This window comes from Seriola aureovittata, chromosome 22, assembly GCF_021018895.1.
Source record: "Seriola aureovittata isolate HTS-2021-v1 ecotype China chromosome 22, ASM2101889v1, whole genome shotgun sequence".
Lineage (NCBI taxonomy): Eukaryota > Metazoa > Chordata > Actinopteri > Carangiformes > Carangidae > Seriola > Seriola aureovittata.
In genome coordinates this window covers 11,562,715-11,583,205 of record NC_079385.1, presented here as the reverse complement: position 1 = coordinate 11,583,205, position 20,491 = coordinate 11,562,715, and the positions used below count along the sequence as shown (strand labels likewise).

Genomic DNA, 20,491 nt, shown 5'->3' with positions numbered 1-20,491 from the left:
GCTGGCTCATTAAAGTTCACACACAAACACACATACACACACACACACACACACACACCACTGAGACTTGTAGGCAGTACAAACAAAATTCATAGGGACCAAAATCCCTGCAAATTCTGTCTCTGTCTCACAGCAGTGTTTAAAGGGGATCCAAAATCTTGGCTGTATTTATCTGAGTGCGTTTATACAATGTGCAGTAAGCTGTAGTGTGCTCACCGTTTTCTTTTAAAAGGGGACTTTGGTATATCAGCCACAGGTATCATCTGTTCTCCTGGTCTGACCCACATTATGGGACCGTCGTCGCTCTCTGTGGGACTCATCAGCCTCAGACTGGAGAACGTTCCCCATGGAAGAGTCCTCTGCGGCCAGACAGATGAGAGGAAAAGAAGGGAACGTGAGAAAAAAAGGAGGACATGAGGGAATATAATCAAAGCAATATGTCAGTACATCTTTCACTTTCTTTTTTTAAGTTGTTAACCACTTCATCAAGTATTTTATTTATTCCACAGATTCCCTAAAAAGAAATCTCATGAGCAGAAACCGTCCCCGTGGCGAAATTTGTCACTGGCACCCAAGATGTTTCAGACGGTGACAAATCAGAGCCAAAACTCTCGACAGATAGGAAGCGCCAGAGGATGTGTGGCTTTTGATATTCAGCATACGACACCACTCCTCCACACTGCATGCAGGAGATTTGAAGTGTCAGCACAGGATGGCAAACAGCAGAAAAGCTTGTCACGCCTGCATTTCAGGGACAGCACTAAACACAGCGTTTTGGTGGTCTGTGCCTGCACAGACGTTCTAAAAAAGAAAGGCAACTTCCTGAGCTGAAGCTGGAAGCTGCATCAAATCACTCTGTTTAGTTTGTGTCATTTCCAAATAATCTATGGTGTAAATATATTGAAATATTTGGGCACATCTAGTTTATAGCTGCATTACTGCACATTTACAATGCACAGAATATTTATGAGGTATGAGCAAGTTAACTGTGAGTGGAGTAGCTAAAGCCTACTTTACATTTCATTGAAAAGGCGTTATGTGACAGTGTCTGCCAGCTGAACATTGTCACATAACATCTCGACTAATCCCCCTAACATTGTGCAGTGTTGTTTAACAATCAGAGAGCACGCCCAGCTGAGTTTTGTTTAGATTTCTTGAATCAGTTAGTGACACACAAGTGAAGAGAGCAGAGAGAGAAGCAGTAGATGGTCAGACATTTTCCTCATGTTCCTGAGGAGGTGTAAGACCAAATACTCAGACAGATGAGGGACACTGACGTAATAACATTTTAGCCAGTTTTTCCCCAACAAATATTCCCACATCTAATTCAACCACCATGGCACACATGATAGTGTGAGGCACAAACGGACACCTCCAAGAAGCAATACCGGTGGTTTTGATGGGGAAAAAAAAAAGTATTTATCCTACTTACAAGAATTGTCTGTAGAGGGCGTCCCGGTGGCTCACCTGGTAGAATGTGTACCATGATGGCTCAGTCCTAACCGCAGCAGCCCGGGTTCAGACAAAAAAAGTATTGTCTCTGTTTCTTTTTACTCTGTGACATGGAGCTCTATTGCTATCCGAAAACTAAAAGCATATCAGTGAGCCACACTGTTGCATTGGGCGACATGTTTTTCCATTAACATTGTAGTTGTAATTTCTTTCGGCTCAGTCCCACATACATCGTTCTGCTGCCTTAAATACTCACTAGACAATAATAACACAAAGTGTGTATAAATCCTGTGCTGAAAGTTGCTCCTAACAAATGCACTATTTAAGTAACAGATGTTTTAGGAAATAATTGGTCCTTTTTCAAAAAAATAAAACTATACAGTCATGAGATACATTTCCTTTGACCTCTCAGCATAGAATCATGATATAAATTATAGCTTCCTCATCCATTCCTATTTAAATGCAAGGTTCTGTTGCTGTTTAGGATTACTGTCATTCATCCTGTCCTGACTCACCTTCAGGAAGGGCGACTCCTCCAGCATGCTGAGGAACTCTGGGAAATAATTCCCGACCTCCTCGTCCACAGCTCCTACCAGGCTGATTTGTCTCATTGCCCCGGCTCTGTATGTGCCGTGACTGTATGTCTTCTTCACCTGCAGCAATCAAAGGGAAAAATTTATTAAAAAAAAGACACATAAGACAGTGATATTGTAATGTTACTCTAACACTACAGCAAGCGGGCAAGGCTGATTACTGTGTTCACTCAGACAGCAGCTGCAGGAGTTCAGTCTCTTGACAAATAAATATATAATTTTTTGTATTTCCAGAGAGGAGGAGGCGACAAGTGCAGGTGAATAAAAACACTGCAGCAAACTTTTCACATTACATCCTGAGTGTCTGGCTAAGAGAATGCAAACACTATTAGATTATGTTTTTTCAAATCAGTTTACCCAGCAAACTGTAAATCACCATTATATCATTATAAAACCAAAGGACTGCAGTCCTGACAAATGAAGAAACATGTATTCCTCTCTAACAAAGACCACAGGAGAAAACAAAACAGCACACAGTGTTTCATTGTGAAAAATGTGACACTCAACCACAATTTAATGGTCATTTGTTCTCTTCATCTGAGAAATGTAAACTGAATCTTCAAGATATTACAGATATAATCTTATTATTGAGTGGCCGCACCTTCGGCAGGGTCAATATGGAGCCTCAATGTCCCTTCTGTTGTGGGAGGGGTGGCACATCGCGGTTTAATAGCCCCTCTCTGGCCTTGACCTCCTCTTGGTCATCTCGATCATAGACAAAACATACTTGATATTTTGGTCAGTCATCTTCTAGGGGCAGTGTTCCCAATCTTTTTGACATGGGACACCTTAAAACGAGGCTATGTCTGCTGCTTGCAGCCCTTTTTGACAGGTTGAATTTGTGAACTGGTTGTGGCCAATATCTGAGATGAATGATTCAGAAATTCCCATGAAAAAAAAGAAGATCGGTACAAAGTCTGAAAAGTCTGTGGCCAAATGTGAGAGCTCATTAGTTGTGATGGACACCTGCCCTAGGACTAGGACTTTTCTTATTAAAAGTGCATGCTTTTTAACTGGTATTACAGATGTATTCATGTATGAATAAACAGAAAGTGTTCCAAACATCTGGTACTTAAAGTATATAAAACATCAGGATGTTTTTGAATACAGTATGTATTTGTGAATATTGATGGTTATATAATATATATGCATTTAATATTGTTTGATTGCAATACAACACAGGGGAACACAAAGTGTGACTTTGTCCAGAAAAAGAGAGAAGAACCTGTTAATCATCACTGGGTACTGAAACAGAGAGTGTGTTAGAGTGTTGGCGGTTTCTGTTCCACCGGTGTGACTCAACAGACTGTTTGCTGCTCTTCACTTGGCTGACAGAGCATTGCATATGTGTGTGTGTGTGTGTGTGTTTGTCTTTGTGTATGTGTGTGCGTGTGCCTCACCCATCTCCCATACCCTTGGCCATCAACAGTGTCTTTGTGTGTGTACGTGTGTGTGCAGTACGTGCAGCATGTGGCCTGCATGCTGTACTCTTGGCTGATCAGGATGTGTGTGCATGTGTTAGTGTGTGTGCACACGCGCGCGTGTTTGTGTGTGTGTGTGTGTGTGTGTGCGCGTGTGTTGGCCAGATCCTTGGCTGCACGCCTCTAGTGAGTCACCACTTGACAACAAGGCAGAGATAAAAAGAGAGAGAGAGAGAGGGGAGAAGAGAGATGGACCAGAGGGAGGAGAGAGTGAGGATAAACAGGGCAGAAAGAAAGAGAGACAGATGGAGAGAAGAGGGGAGAAAGGAAGAAGGAGAGAAAGTTTAGGAAGACAAGCTGTGAAAGAGAAGAAACAAATGTAGATGGACGGAGAAGACAGAAAGTTAGAAAAAAATGGAGGCAAAGATGGAAATAACCCAAAGGGGAATAAGGAGGGGTGAGGGGAATGCGGGTGAAAATGAAGATAACATGGTGAAAGAGGGAGTAAGGACAGGAAAATGGGTGAAGTAGAAACAGGACAACTGAGTAAGAGACATCAGATAAGAATAAATAAAAGGAAGAGATGTTAAAGAGACAAGAAGAGGGCGGGGTGGAGAGAGGGAATGTGACAAGGAGAGAGAAAGAGAGATGAGGCCAGGTTAGAGAGGATGGGAGGAGGGAAGAAAAGGAGGAGTAATGAAGACAGGAACAATGAGTAGGAAAAAGACTGAGGGGGACAGGCTTGGCAGCTCCCAGGTGTGCCCTTGAGCAAGGCACTAAATCCCCAAACAGCTGCTAAGAGGCCAGTCATGCAAGACCAAGCAGTTCTCAGGTGTGTGTGTGTTTGTGTGTGTGTGTGTGATGCAGCTATTTCCCCCAGGGTGTTGCTGTTAATAGGGGGAAATGTTCTCAGTGCAGTAGTGTGGTTATTTATATGGGCAGGGTAATGAGTAGAGATTGGCCATAAAAACAGGATTATGGGGGTCAATGACAGTGAAATGTTCTTTCAAAATTGAGATCAAAATAACAACTCGTCACCACAGGCAGGATTAAGTGACACAGCTAATTATAGGTCTTCATGGTCAACTTTGATCAAGTCATGTTTAAAATGAATTCAGGTATTTCAACTTTTGAGACCAAGCATAGGAAAATGGGCTTGTGTTTTTAGTATGTAGCTGGGCTGCAACTAAGGTTATTTCACTACCCATTAACCTATTGATTATTCTAACCAGTAATGTGTTTTTTTTAGTCTATAAAATTAGAAAATACCTTAAAATGCCTGTTGCATTCTCCCAGAGCCCAAAGGGATAGTCTAAGGTACAAGCTACACAAAGCTACAATGATCTGAAAGAAAGAAAAGCAGCAAATCCCCACATTTGAGGATAAATATATTCGATAAATAATCAGTTGACTAAATAATAATTTGACTGTTAATTTCGACTCTAGAATGTAGAATATGTTGTTATTACTCAGTGGATAAAACAACCTGTCTACGCTGCAGATGTGTTGTCTAAAGTGATGTGTTGTTCTCCTGAACCATCAAAATCTGTGCATCAAATAACCGTGTATCTGTATTTATCCAATCTATGATAAATTAACAAAATGAATCAGTTTATCGTGCATGGGCAGGCCAAGCCTCACAGCTGCGTGTGTGTTTGTTCACATTATTTCACTGTATCAGTGCCCTGACAGTCATCAGTGTAATACCCTCATAAGATGATGATGACTAGACGCTTGAAATACTCACACTCACATATAAACACAACTTTAAATAGTCTCACTGAGTCAATGACCTAGATACTGAGAGGAAAATGTGTTTGTGTGGATTTAAATGCCTTCATACTTACAAGTATTTGTGCATTTCCACCATTTTTCTCAGCTAGCGCATGTATTTGTGAGGGCATACATTCATCTTTTTGCATACTTAGAATTGTTTGTGCTTGTGTCTATTTTCTCTGCCTGTTTGTGTGTGTGTGTGTGTGTGTGCGTGTGTGTGTTTACACATGCATAATTTAACTGCAGAATAACCCCCACATTGTCTGCAAAGAGAACAGTCTCTCACTATCACAGGAAGAGTATTAGGAGGCACTACCTCCGCCTGAAATAAACAGATAAATTTGTCAGTGATTCACACACACACATACACACACACACACACACACACACACACACAGAGCTTGTCTATAATAAGTGAAGACAAACACAAGGAAACAGGAAATGTGAGACTTCCTCTGAGCAGTGCTCTTCAAGATGCTCCAGTCCTTCCTCACCTCTGTGTAAGTGCATATAAATACACCGAGGGTAAATGTGTGACAACACATGACCAACATCGTATTTACTCGTTTCTTTCACTGCTAAAATTGATAACAAAGCTTTATCTAAGACAAGACATGAGACAAAACATAATACAGGGAGTGAACACTATCAAGTCAAACAACAAAAGTTCTGCACACAAAAGAATGAAAACAGTGAATACTTCTTCTTTCTCTCTGTATCGTTATCTAAATTTACTGAGGCTCATTTGGTATTCCAGGTCCACAAATTCACAAGATTAAAAAGCCGGCATTATTATATATAATTATCATAACTGTCATCTTTCCCCTGCTGTCACTTTCTTTGGCTAAAAGCAGTATATTTTTAACAGATCATCTCCCTCCCTCCCTACTTTCCACTTGCTGATTATCTATTTTTCTCTTGTCTGTCAGTGTCTCCATCTCCTCTTCTCCCTCTTTCCCTGATAATACTCGCGTCCCCGATGGGAAGTCTATTAGATCAAGCTTTTCTCTTTCCTGCTCTCTTTTCCGTTTCTGGTTCACCCACTTGTTAATTCTGTAACAAGTTTTCCTTCATACTGTCAACTCATCTCTCACTCTCTCCGGCTGAGTTTATGTCAAGACATGATCTCGCTACTCTCTCTGACCTCTTCCTGACCTCTGCGTGCCTGTCTCCTTCTTCCTCTCTTTGCCCTGTGCCTCTCTTTCTAACTTATTATGCCCATTCAGTCTGTAGAGTGCTAAGTCTATTAGTCTATTACTGTGCCTGCGTCACAACAAAGCTTCTGGCTGCTGACTGGTGCCTCAAACACAATCGCACACACTTTTCTTACATAATCTCTCCCATGGCTCAACCACAAAGAGGCACGTGAATGCACAAACACATTCTGAATTAAAAGTAATGTAACGGTTGCTTTCCACCTTATTTGTTCCTTGATAAACTGAGTTGACTTGAGGACTGTCCCTGCTTCTTCATGGTTGTAAGGCTGAAGTGTGAGACTAATGCAACGTCAAAGTCTGATTTGTAGAATATTTGGAGGCCAAGTGCAAAGATGCTGCCTCCAGGTTAGAGCGTAGCAGAAGTGAAGGAGACTGGAGCTGGAGCCAGATAAAATCAACACATAACTATCTGAGTAATGATCTGAAACTTTCAGACAGGACACACCAAATCAACTGATGTAAACGAAACTTGTTTTTGTCAAATTGAGAGCATAGAAAACTCTAAAGGGATTTTCCGGAGACAAAGAGCTAGCTATAGTCTTGCTTAATCCCTGTAATAACCCAACATGCCATGCTTAATAAAATCGGCACACTAGTTAATATTTTGCATGGAGAATTAGTTAATTCTTCTCTTTCTTCATTTAGGGGTTTGACCTTTAGGTACTTAATCTACCAATAAAATGTTTACCCAACAAAATCTAATTAGTTATCACAAAATGTTTTTATTGTTTTATTATTTATTCTGAATACTCCAGGTTTACACTGAAAGAAAATAAGTTCTACAGTCTCAATATCTTTCTGACAGAATCCACAGGTATTATTATCCAAAATAAATGTTTTATGCAATAATTCAATGAATGGGTAAATGTTTTTTCAAGATTTTAAAGCTTCCTTCTTTGGCTGTCAGTGGAATTGGGTAAGACAAATATTATTTTCTTACTTTCTTTCATCTTTGTATTCTCGGAAAACACAGAGACTGGCCTCAGATCTGATACAATATTAGGTTGCATCAAAACCTGTTGAATCATTACACTAAGAGACACTGAAATAAATCACTTTATTAACTTCTCTGATGGAAAAGTTAAGATGAAATTAACCACAGAATTTTCCATATTGTATTGTGTTTCCAAATTTATCCATTAAACGATTTACAGACCACATTTGTTTTTCCAGTCATATCCCTAAACATAGTGGATGTTAGCTGTAAATGCTCTTAAACGGCTATGAGTGTGCAGACAGGCACAATGTGAGCACAGTTTAATACAACAAGCCGCAGTCTGTTCTTTGGCTTTGTATTAATCTCCTGATGCTGTAACTACGTTATTACACTCAGTGACTAAACAGGAAAGGCCAAATTACCTCACTGTCGAAGCACATCATACATTGTCTGTCAGACTGTACTTGCCCTGAGAAAATGGAGTGCTGTAATCTCCCATAATCCTTACCAGCAGTGAAAATGCCTTCAGTCAGGTGCTGAATACAAAATACTAGGATTTAGATCATCAAAAACATACACTGTCACACACTGTAAGTTACACATGGAGGACTTATCAAACCAGAAAAAAAAAACAACAAAAAAAAACATTGCGGCTGCAAATTTCTTTTCCTTCCTTTCCGTTCTACACTCACACACATACACATCAGAAAACTGCAGAGAGCCAAACACCAGAGCAGAAACATAAAACGTGCATGATAAACCATTAATCTGTGTGTACACCTGGGCCTGTGTATATATTGCTGTGCATGGTCACATCTGTGTGTGTGTGTGTGTGTGTGTGTGTGTGTGTGTGTGTGTGTAGACTGTATGTCTACTTCCCAAGGTCACTGCTGAAAGCTTGGAGGGAGAAAAAAAATTAACAAGACCAGTGGACAATGACGTTAGCCCTGCAAGGAACACTACTCTTAAAGGGACAGCTTAGGACACAGGTTTGAGGGGAAAACTCCACGTAGATAACGGACGATTTCGATGTTTAATTCATTCATTTAATTTATTCAGGATCACTCAGAGATCAGGGATGTGTTTGTGGAGGCAAAACTGGCCAAAACAGACAGAAACACACAGAATAACATAATGAATATTTTATAATAAGAAAAAAAAGAAAAAAATAGCTAGACGGAGAGAGATAGAAAGCATAAACTGTTCTCCCCCCTGTAGTACCACACACACACACACACACACACACACACACACACACACACACACACACACACACACACACACACACACAGTCACATAGTGTGGTAGCCGGTGTTGCCTGCACTCACATTGAAAAAGAGCAGGCAGTATCTCAATACAAAGCCACTCAGGAGGTTTGAGGCAACAAAAGGCTTTTCATTAGTGAACTACAGACATGGGACAACTCTAAATGAAGAGGTCTAGCTGTGTCACTGTGCACAGAAGAAACAATCCAGACGGACATCGCCAGCATGCACACACACACACACACACACACACACACACACACACACACACACACACACACACACACACACACACACACACACACACACACACACACACACACACACACACACACACACACACACACACACACACACACACTTCTTGTTTTTCCAGTTGTCCTCAAAAGGCCATGTAGTATGCTGAGGAGTGGGTGAGACGCATCCCACTACAGCTACGCCTATATTTGTGCTTTTGAAAAGAAAAGAAGAAAAACACCTTTTGTGTTGGTTCTGACTCTCTAACCTGACTCACTGTGAGCCTGCAACCTGCCTGACAGCAGTCATCTCTTACAGTCTATAACTTCCCGTCTTCAGTAGCTTACTGTACTGTCACTTTCTTTTCTTTATATCAACACCTATTCTCAGCTTTGTCTTTTTTTTTCCTTTTTTTTTTTTTTTAAATCCACACCCTATATACCTTTTTGCTCTCACGCCTTCTCTCACTTGGAATATGTGCGGTTTTTTCCTCTCTAAAATGTTCTCTTGCCTTCTGTCACTTCAGGTGTGCTTTCTTAAGATTAAGTATCACAGAAGCGAGAGGTGTGACCCATCTATCATTTAAAAAGTTGTAATCTAGTCTGAGCAATCAGACGTCTGTATAAATGCCAAAAGCTGCTTGATGCATGACAGATGGAGGCAGATGCTTCAACCAGATGGTTAAAAGCCACAACAATACAACTTTTTATCCACATACAGCAGTCACTGGGTTTTTTTCCTTCTATCAATCTCTTGCCTTTCCCCAGCATCCCTTCATCCTCTCCCTCGACTTGCACTCCATCTCAATCTTTCCTTTCTTCCATCCACCCACCTCTTCATTCGTCTCTTGAGTTTCCTATTCTCTCCTTTCCTTTCCATCCGCTGTCCTTCATTAATCTTTCTTTTCAAGAACAAAAAGTGCTGGTTACTTGGACACAAGATGTGAAATCACTGTACTTTTTAGTGACTGTACTCTGTAGTCTCTTATATTTTCCTTGAACTGTGCTCACATGGACAAAATACTGACACACAGGTCAAGCCATGCATAAAACACAATATCTATACAAAAGTCTCACACACACACACACACACACACACACACACACACACACACACACACACACAGTTACCATGCTAAATTCATAAAACAACACCAAAGCACACAGCAGTCACAAAGATACAGTCTCAAGCAAAACTCCATTCACTAACAATTATAGCTTTTCCCTGCGCCACACCGGAGCCAGCAACATGACACATTTTAAACAGAAACTAAGGTGTGTATGTGTGTGCAGCCATCTTTAGGCATGCAACTGAAAATGACATGATCCATTTTGGTGACAATTTCAGAGAAGTTCTTGGTGGGCCTCCACTGTGTGCATGTGTGAGAGTGAAAGTTTAAAAATGGCACCAAAAAAAAAAAAAAAAAATGCTGTCTAGACAGTTCTAACGATATCATGCCATCAGCTCTTCCTGTTGAACTTCAGTTACAGTGTGTGCCCTCGATCATACCACCTCAAATTACACATAGTACAACATCAGAGCTGCCAAATAGACCATCTACCCCCACACTCATGCTCTCCGTCTTACCAATGCTCCCCTTTGTGTGTGATGGTGCCTGACTAACCTGAGTGTAGAAATTAGCCATAGTGGTGGTTTCTATGTCCTTCTTTCCCAGTATTTCCATTTTGACTGGAGCTGATGGGAACTTGGTTGAGAAGTAGTCCAAGAAATCAGGCAGGTAGCTGGCTTCTCCATGGATGATCCCCATGACATAATGAGCTGCCTGGAAAACATGGTCAGTGAAGTATTTTAGATAATGTTGATGTTTTGAATAGGAGAAAAGAAATCATATTTAACTGCATTCATACTGCAGCTGCATCATGCTGCACTGAACACAGCATTCATGGATCAATCTGATCAATATCTATGCCGTACCTGGGATGAGTCCTCGCTGAACGCCAAGGTGACAAACTCCTGGGCAAATCTCTGCCTCTGGCCCATTGAAAGAGAGGAGAGCTGTGAGGTGTAGGCGTGGGCCACCAGCGCCCCTCCATTAGGCTGGTGCTCTATGTGGATGTATGGGGCAAACTCCAGACCTGCCATGCCGGGATAGGTGCACTGCGGCTGTTGTTTGGCTGTTGAAGGGAGTGGTGTAGTGATGGAGGACGACGGAGAGTTGGGAGTGTCGTGAAGAGAAGAGTTAAAGAGGGATTTTGAGGCAAGAGGAGGAGAGGAGGGCAGGAGAAGTGAGGTTTTGTTGTTAGGTGAAGGGTAAACCGGTAGCGGGGACTTGAACGGAGACATAGAGGAGTTGTGTGTGGGATCGGTGGTTGAGGAAGAGGAGGTGGGAGATGAAGAGGAAGAAGGGAGAAGAAGTAGACCAGCACAAATGGTCTGGCAGGAGCGGTGGTACATCTTCACTCGTTTGTGTTTCTCCCCCTCTTTGTGTTTCTTCTTCTTTTTCTTCTTCACTTTTTTAATTTGCAACTCCTCTGAGTTAATCTTGGCTTTCTCTTTTTCATCTGGACAGTGACACACAGAGAGAGAAGAAAGGACGTTGTTACTTAGAGGGAATGGAATTATTAGAGGAGACAGCATTCTTAAAAAAATCAACACAAAAATTGAAAAAACTTGGTTTTGAGAAGCCTTGAAGGGAGCAGGGCTACACGTTATTCTTGCAAGATTTGTAAGAATCAATTCCTGTCTGCTTCCTGATCTGTAATGAACCAACAAGTCAATAGTTCAATAACCCCTGCTGTAAGAAGACACTTCTCACCGCACTTTACAGTGAATCAGGTCCTTCTTTGGAATGACATACTTCCACTATAATAAAGTGAGGAGATATATGGGCAACACTGCAAATAAGGTGCTGATTATGCTCCTAAGTCTGTTAAAACAATATACAATAAAATACAATAGTTTCCCCTGGATTGTTGTGTTATTTATTTTCAGTTTCTTAATCGCCAAACAAACTGATAACTGATAAATTCCCTATTTAAAAAACAATTAAACTGAAAAATGAGTCCTAACTATTTTAAGCAAGTGTAGACAGATGAGTCATAGCTTTTCCCAGATGGTGAGCTTCTCCTGGGGTGCACACATAAAATAAATTGAAGAGCCCTGAAATGGAATCCCTTGAGAAAAGCAGATATGACTAAGCCAGGAAACAAGCTTTCGAGTGGCATATCTGAACAGAGATAATACTGTACATGGTAGTCCATCTCTTAAACGCCCGGGGCAGGACAAAGTGGAACATGCAAATTTATGCATTGTGCTACTGTATGTATCCGTCTGTGAGAGTGTGCGTGTCAGAGCTGTTCACGTCGATTTACAAACGTGTTGGTGGTTCATTCTTGCCCAGTGGTTGTGTAAACAAGATATATTTACTGCATGTGTGTGTGTGTGTGCGTGTGTGCATATGTGCATCACTTTGATAGAGGCGCTGCTGCCTCAGCATAATTCCAACATCAGCCATTATCTCGCTCACACACACATATAAACACACACCTTCAGTGTAGTTTGTACCCCACACACGTTCAATGCAACATGAGACAGGAATGAGACAGAATGAAAAACAGCAGAGAGAGAGAGAGAGAGAGAGAGAGAGAGAGAGAGAGAGAGAGAGAGAGAGCAATAGAGACCAACAGAGAGAGAGAGAGAGAGAGAGAGAAGGTATTTGCAGTACAATACCCAAGCTACTAATCCAAAAGCTATTTAACCCACAAGTCAACCCTCCCCCAATTCTCACATACACACATGCATGCACACTCACACATATACACGCACACACACACACACGCACGTTTATTCCCAAACCTCAACCTTCATCAACCCACAGAAGAACAGCACAATATGGGAAAAATATGTGATGTGTGATAAATTTGTTGGATATTGCAATGGTGATGTGAAATGCAGAGACAGATTGTAAGTACCGAGATGCAATTTCACCATCTCTCACTGCAAATATAGATACTGAAAATTAATCTTGTTTCCTGGGAATAAAAAATTATTTTAAAGTTCTTTTAAAATTACAATAATAACAACGTTCTACATATGTAATATTCAATAACACAGCCAATTGTTCTGATCAGTGAAGAAAAATGCATAATTAATATACAGATTTAGCAACTAGTTAGTATTCTAGTCAATGTCAAACATCTGCCAGTATGTTGTGTGCCTGCAGCTACTTCACAATAAAAGATAATAGTCTTCCTTTCCTTCATGGCTTTTTTCTTTTTGGCAGATTTTGTGTCATTGAGAAACATTCAATGTGTATGCAGCACACGCATGTTCATTGTCTTACAATAGTTTTATGTATTTTATGTAGTAGATGGTGATGATCAGTTTAAGGTCAGATAAGGCCCCAGTCAAATAAGCACACATCCTCAGTGGTAAAAAAAAAGCCTTAGTGACAGAATAGCTGTTTGCTGCTTATTGATTTCCTATACATGTTTCCTCTGGCTGCTTCCCTCCCTCTCTCTGTCGCCCTGTTGAATTGTAAACTTAACACTCTCTCACTGATTAAATTTCTAGCTTTCCCTCCATCTCTCTGTCACTCCAAACATTTGCAAACTTAACACTCTGTGATTAAATGACTCACTCACTACTCTCTGGTCTCTGAACTCCGATTCAATATCCCACCGTGTATCCCAGTGTGTCTCTATTATCGTAAACACACATGATTAAATACTAGGCTTTCTAGCGGGATGACTGCAGACTTAACACACACACTGCCTCTTTCTCTCAGTCTCTCCTATGTCCAGCCTTTTCCTAGCTCTATGTTCATACAGAAAGTTGAAAGACTGAAATAGTCGCCAAATAATCCATCTGTAATTTTCATCTGCAGCAACTGGCTATGGTATGTGGCCAAAGTCTTAGTAAGACTGAAATGTCACAGTGTGGTCATGACATACCAGCACAGGGACACTGCAAGTCTGAGTGGAGCTTTACAACAAATCTGATCAATCATAATAAACATGACATTCATGTGTATATGTCAGTGTGTGGTGTGTCTGTCTAAAAAGGTCAAGTTTTAAAGAGAAAACAGCCACTGTCTGGGGAGCTGCAGTCTGGTGGCGGAGCTCAGATTACACACACACACACACACACACACACACACACACACACACACACACACACACACACACACACACACACACACACACAGAGATGGAGATTACGTCACATTGCTCTGCAAATAATTCACTACTGTCAAAAGGTTAGCAATGAAACTCGCCACCACATTCGTAAAGTGTACACAGCAGAACAAAGACGTTCATACAGTAGAGCCAGACGAAGGCTGATGGATAGGTTAACTGATGCTGGCTTTCACCTGTTTTAAAGGATACAACTTTACATATTTTTGTGCCTTTTATGTCTAAATCTATTGATACAATATTTCTATTGTATTAGTATTTTGTATTTCATTACTTTTGATTTCATATACAGTGAAGTTGCATATTGTCAGTACATATCTTTGTCACTGTTATGTAATTAAAACATTTCATTGGGGCCATTCTATAAAAACAACAAAACAACAATTTTTTCACCCTCAAAAAATGACTTTGTTCTTAAGAATATCATAGTGAAGAAGACAAACACATGTTGAACTACAGGAACATGTACAGAGACATTTAGGAAAAACTGTGGTTAAGGTTGCAAGTAATATTTATTTTCATTACCTATTAACATGGCGATTAATTAATCACTTAGTGTGCAAAATGTTGGGGAAAATGGTGACAAAGTCCATCACAATTTCCTGGAGCCAAAAGTGATGTCTTCAGTTATTCTTTTTCAAATAACAATCCAAAAAAAAAAGTTTGTTTACAACCATAAAGAAAAATCTTCCATATCATCTAACCTTAGGATCCTTTTCCTAATTTTCACACATTAATTTGGGTTTTGGTTTGCTAAACTGAGAAAGTATGTGTGGACAGATAGAGTCAGATAAAACAATGCAGAGGACAGACAGAAAGCGACAGAGAGAGACTGAGCAGGAAAAAGAGGAAAAGACAGAGTGAAACACTGACAGAAAAAGAGTGGCATTATAAACATGGGTTACAGGCTACATTGCCTTGGCCTGTCTCTCAACTTCTCCCGTTTCAATCCTAGCTACAAGATGCACAAGCAGCGCGCACACAGAAACACACACGGTGTCAGCGGGTCAGACTAAATAAACCCTAAGCCAAATTTCTCCATGTGAGGAGCAGCAGGTTCAAAGGTCAACCTAATTCCAGGGATCAAATTCTCAAAGAAAAAAAAATGGTTACAACACTTGTCAGACTTATCGAGTTCTCCCACCACACAGCTACTATTTTATACTGGGCCTTTTATGGCTAACGCACAGTATTAGCATTTTTTCCCCAACACCCACTGGGATGCTCAGCAGTTGTGTGTGCTGCCTGTACGTTACAAACATAATGATGATTTACTGTACAGCGCCCTGTGAAAGTAGGCCATGTTTGGTTATCTTAGCAGCAGGTTTTCTAGTGTGCCTCTACTGAGCTAAAATTCATGCTGAGGTCCAACATGGTGCACTTACACAAGTCTGTGTTTCTAACTGGCATGAATGCAATAAATGCTTCCAGTGATGGTCTGTACTATTCTGCAACACCTTTTAATTTTTTTAGCATTAACAACATAGTATTTTCTTTTGTTTTTAACTGCATACTGTGGAAAGTGATAGAAAAGATAAGCGATGGAGAGACAGATGTAACAAGTAGCCTGTGGGGTGTGTAGATCAGCCCACTGAGCCACCAGGACATTGACACATTTGATTGCCTCCTCACTCTCACACCAACAGGCTGCCCAAACAATAACCAGTCAACATGGCAACTACTTTCTGCAGTCCAATTAGGGTATTAAAAACCATAAAACACAATCAACTGTAGATGATAAAGAAATCCAATTATCACAGTAACAATATAATATCACAACACATCTTGCACTAACCAATTTTTGTGCTGAAAAACTGATTTTATATTGTATTTTATACATTATATATTGATGGCCTTAAATAATGCTAAATCTCTAATTATGTAATTCTATATAAATTGGCATTTAATTTGGTAAAATGATAAATCTGGTGCTGAACCAGTTAATATATACATTGATGAACAGAAAATAAATCACCAATTTTGACGTCTTGACAAAAAAAGTTCTCAACACAAGGTCCACACAGTTGCTACAACCCCTACAATGCCATATACGAACACTTGTTATCACGACTGAAATTCCACACTGGGTGTAGGTCATGTGATAACAACCACTGTCTCTGCAGTTCTAGTACTACTCTACTACCATCTCCATAACATTCAAGCAACTCCATCCACTGAGGAAAGCCACTTGATGTGACTGAGAGCTTAAGAAACACCAAGTAAGAAGATGAGCTTTTTTGTAAAGCTGCTGTTTCAAACCTTCAAGCATCATGTTGATGATTTTTATTATTATTTATTAACACTTGCTGGCTCCAGCTTCTAACATGTGCTTTTCCATTTTTCACATGATTATAATACTTTTTGGTTTTAAACTGTTGGTTGGACAGAAACTAATCTTTAGACATCACTGTGGGCTTTGGGAAATTGTGATGGGCATTCTGCACTATGTTCTAACAGTTTAACCAGAAGTGAATATACTCATTAATTGCATCCATGCAAAAGTCACTTGATATGCATGTATGTGTGCTTCCACCAACCTTTAATTGGCTGCTTGACTTCTCCATTCTCCCTCTTGATCTCGTTCATCACTTTGTGCTTCTTCTTCTCCTTCTCCTTCTCTCTGTCTTTGACCTTCTTCTTTTCCCTCTCCTCTCTGTCTCTCTCCTTCGCCTTGTCCTTGTTGGAGTGCTCTGTGGAAGCAGAGAGGAAAGATTCAGGTCTCAGCGGTAGAAAGAACGAGTACTCAGATTCACTCGCTCGCAAACATGCACGCAGTTCACTTCGATTTACTTCTGTATCTTCTTAACTGAACTCTTGCCAAGTTCCTCACCTTGGCCGTCACCCTTAACTTTTCCTTTATCATGCTGGTCTTCCTCCCACAGAATGTTTGGCTTCTCCCTCCCCGCTGCAACAAATTCATCTCTCCACCGCAGCCTCTCGTCTTATCTCACGTTTCTTCAGCGATGTAATGACCTTCCAATTCCCTTTAAGACTGCAGCAGTCACTCTGCAACTTCCCTCATAACCTTACAACCACATCTCATCTAGATACACCTCATGTTTCTACCCCCAAACTAATCCCTCCTCCATATTCTGCCTCTTCCAGCTTCAATATGCTCCGGTCTTAAAAGGCCTAAAATCTTCCCTCACTTTTCGACTCATTTTATTTCCTCTTCCAGCTCTTCCCCGTCTGACAGAATCATTTGAGTGTTGAGGGAATATTACAAATAGAGGAACTGGAGTGTGCTCTAATGCAACACTCATTCCAAATCGCTGTGGATAAGAGCATCAGTCTAAAATGTAAATATCATACCATCACACACACCTCTTCAGTTGTTGGAGTGCTCTCTGAAAGTTGAGGCACGTCTAAGTGTGTGCACATTAACAAACACACACTTTTTTTCTTCTGTAAACCAACATCTCTCACCTCCAGCTGAGCTTAGAGAAACCTCACCTTTCTTAAAATAACTTTCATTTTATCAGATCTTTTATTCTTTGTTTCCTTTGATTCTTTATCTCCTTTCATATTCCCATAAAGAAATTAAAGAAAAAAAGCCTTTATTTTTTCCACATTAGTTCTATTGCCTTTTCTTTCTTTTCCTTTCCAAAGAACTTTTTTCTTTGAACTCGGTCAGATCCATCGTTAAAAGGAAGCTGTGTTTTCAGACTGTTCACTCTCCTGTGGATGTGAGGAGTGGGAAAGTGAACACAGTGGGGTTGGACTCAATGTTTGCAGGATCAAAGGAGAAAATGCTTTGAAAGTAAAAAGGCTTAAAGGAGCAGTAGAAGAATTAGAGTTACATCGATACACTCTTTTCAATAATATTTAAATAAATACCATGGAATTTTGAATTTTAGTGGATCGTTTTTTTGCTACTTAACATGCAGGTAATCATTCCCCTCATATCCTGTGGTTAAGAGGAAGAATGCCAAAAATGTTAACAAACCATTTTAAGAACTATGCAAAATAAATGCTATAAAATAACCAGACACTGTAAGCTGCCTGCTGAAAAAAAAGGCCTGTTTCAAAACATCAATTTAACTCCACAGGAAACTGCAGATAAAAGAGGGCTCACTCAGATCTAGTGCCAGATTTATAAAAAGATGTCAGACCATGTCAGAGTGGTAACATTCATAAACTTAAAATTTAGAGGCAACGAGAGATAAATTATGCCAGGTGGCTGACCGGGCCTTAAATACACTAGAGAACAAGCTGTTTTATCACAGCTTGAGAGAAGGGTCTTCCCCTTAAAATAAAGAGAAACTTTCTTTTGAACTTCATGGGAACCACATTGAAGAGGAAAGAGCTGTATGGTGCTGCAGTAGTTAATGCCCACGCCATGGCTTGGGGGATGGGTGGGTCACAAGTTCAAACTGATCTATAACTAAAATGTAAAGCACTGGCAATTTTGTCAGGGGAATGCAGCGCAAAACTAGAGATGTATAAGAATCAGAAATGAATGGGGTCCATGAAAATTATTTTTTTAACATTTTGTTTTCTGACTTTTCTTGCAGCAGGCAGTTTTCAAGGGGAACACAGCCGGTGGCTTTCACTGTTTGGATGATCACAGGAGAGAGATCACTTTGAAAGATAGGAGGGCCAGCGGCAGGCAGTTTGTAAACTTCAGCTACACCAGAGCTCAATGGCGTCAAACTTTTTGCAGTTGGGGAGGGGACTCAAAAATTCAGGAAATCAATGGGGTATCCACATTTGGATGTTAGCTTGATTTTAATGTAAACTGCAAACTGAAAACTAACTTCCTGAAAAAAATCTACCCTTGAATTTAACTATATTTCGTAGGAGTATTAACTTGGGGCAGTGTTCAACACTGTAGCCCAGCCAGGTTTAAATGTGTGTTAGTAATGTGATAAGACTGGCGACCTGTCCAGGGTGTTCCCTGCCTCTCGCCAAAATGCATGCTGGGATCGGCTCCAGCTGCCTGTGACCTAAACAGGATAACACGTTCAGAAAATGGATGAAAGAATTGTATTAAACTTACAAACCTTAACACTCATCTTACAGAGCTTTCCATGTGAACGTCTTTCATATTTTTTTACATAACTTCTATTCAACATTCACTTCTATGCTCTGAGTATCTGATTTTAATATGACAGAGTGTTTCTTTCTGGACATCCTTCTACCAGATTTTCATGTGTAGATAATTAAACTGAATCATGCTAATTCTGTTTTTGTGAAAGAAACTGAAAGCTACAAAAATTAGATATAGTGAGCGAGCTCCCCACTGTGAACACCACATTTGTGGAGCAGTCCCATGTGAACAGAAGCACATAATTTCTTCAGTAAATTGACTCAGTCTGTAATGCTGTGGCAAACTGGGAATAGGTAAAAGCCATACAGGCCTATGATGTGCATGTGCATATTTAAGGATGTATGTGGTAAAAACAGTTAAATTCAGAACATACTGTGGTAAGACGTATATATAATTTTTGATTATTGGTCTGTCATCAGCAGCTCAGCAAACATATATTAAACTGAAGATGATAGGGAAGGAAAGATGTGTTCCTCAGAAGTGAGTAATTGTATTACTGTCTCTCTACTGCATGCAGCTGGCTGGCCAAGGAAAACCAAAAAGCACAACCGATTTTCAGATGTTTTTGCATCAGCGTTGCTGCACTCTCAGACAACAGGTAGACATGCCTCCCAGCAAAATCCTGCTAATGTAAGATGGTCAGTTCACCCCTGCTGGTGTGGAAAATCTATGCTTCAACATTCAAGCAAAAAGGTTGTAAAGCCTTTGGCACTCTTCTGCACTGCTATAGTACATGTAGAGTTATGAGTTTTGTAATTTTTTTGAGACCAAACAAATGACCCAGCCGACAGCAACTTAATTGGGTGCTGATTGCAGCTAAGCTTCACTTTCTCTCCCTTTTCCCCCCTCGCTACACTTGGCCACAGACAAATAGTCCCAGACATCGTAAGGGATTCTGTCAGAATAGTGCATTTACATGCACACAAATAACCTAATTACTGCAATTCAGACATTTACACAACTCACAGTAACAAGACTTCCGTAATAACCCAGGTTTACATGACTTTTCAGAATGATGTCCACAACGATAGACGCTCTCGGGCAACAGGAAACTGGAATAGTGAATAATAAGAAATTAAATGGACTTTGTCGATGTTTTCCAGATTGTTGTGTTTATAGAGTACCTTCATGCAGGCTCCTGTTATTTGTGACAATAGTTGTAACATGAAAGGCTTGAAAGCTGTAAGTAGAAAAACTTGCCATATTATACTTTTTTTAAAATAAGGTGTTTGCGTAAGTCTTAACCTTTGACTTATGTGGTATGTGTAATGAATCAAAACCCAAAGAATAAACAGGCTAAGTGGTTTATACTACAACTAGTGATTAAAACATTGGCAAGTATTACAGCGTCATTAATTGAGTTATGATGTCTCTGAATTCAGCTTGA

At 40.2% G+C, this 20,491-nt stretch overlaps 1 protein-coding gene across 1 annotated transcript in view; it reads right to left on the bottom strand.

Annotated features, from left to right (window-relative positions):
- Positions 1-20,491, bottom strand: part of LOC130163719 (lysine-specific demethylase RSBN1L-like) — a 37,967-nt gene that overhangs the window by 10,661 nt on the left and 6,815 nt on the right. The window contains exons 2-6 of the mRNA XM_056368067.1: positions 16,592-16,744; positions 10,834-11,420; positions 10,523-10,681; positions 1,968-2,105; positions 217-359 (exon numbers count right to left, since the gene is read on the bottom strand). Of these exons, the coding sequence (XP_056224042.1) occupies positions 217-359; positions 1,968-2,105; positions 10,523-10,681; positions 10,834-11,420; positions 16,592-16,744 (1,180 nt within the window). The remainder of the gene's footprint in view (positions 1-216; positions 360-1,967; positions 2,106-10,522; positions 10,682-10,833; positions 11,421-16,591; positions 16,745-20,491) is intronic.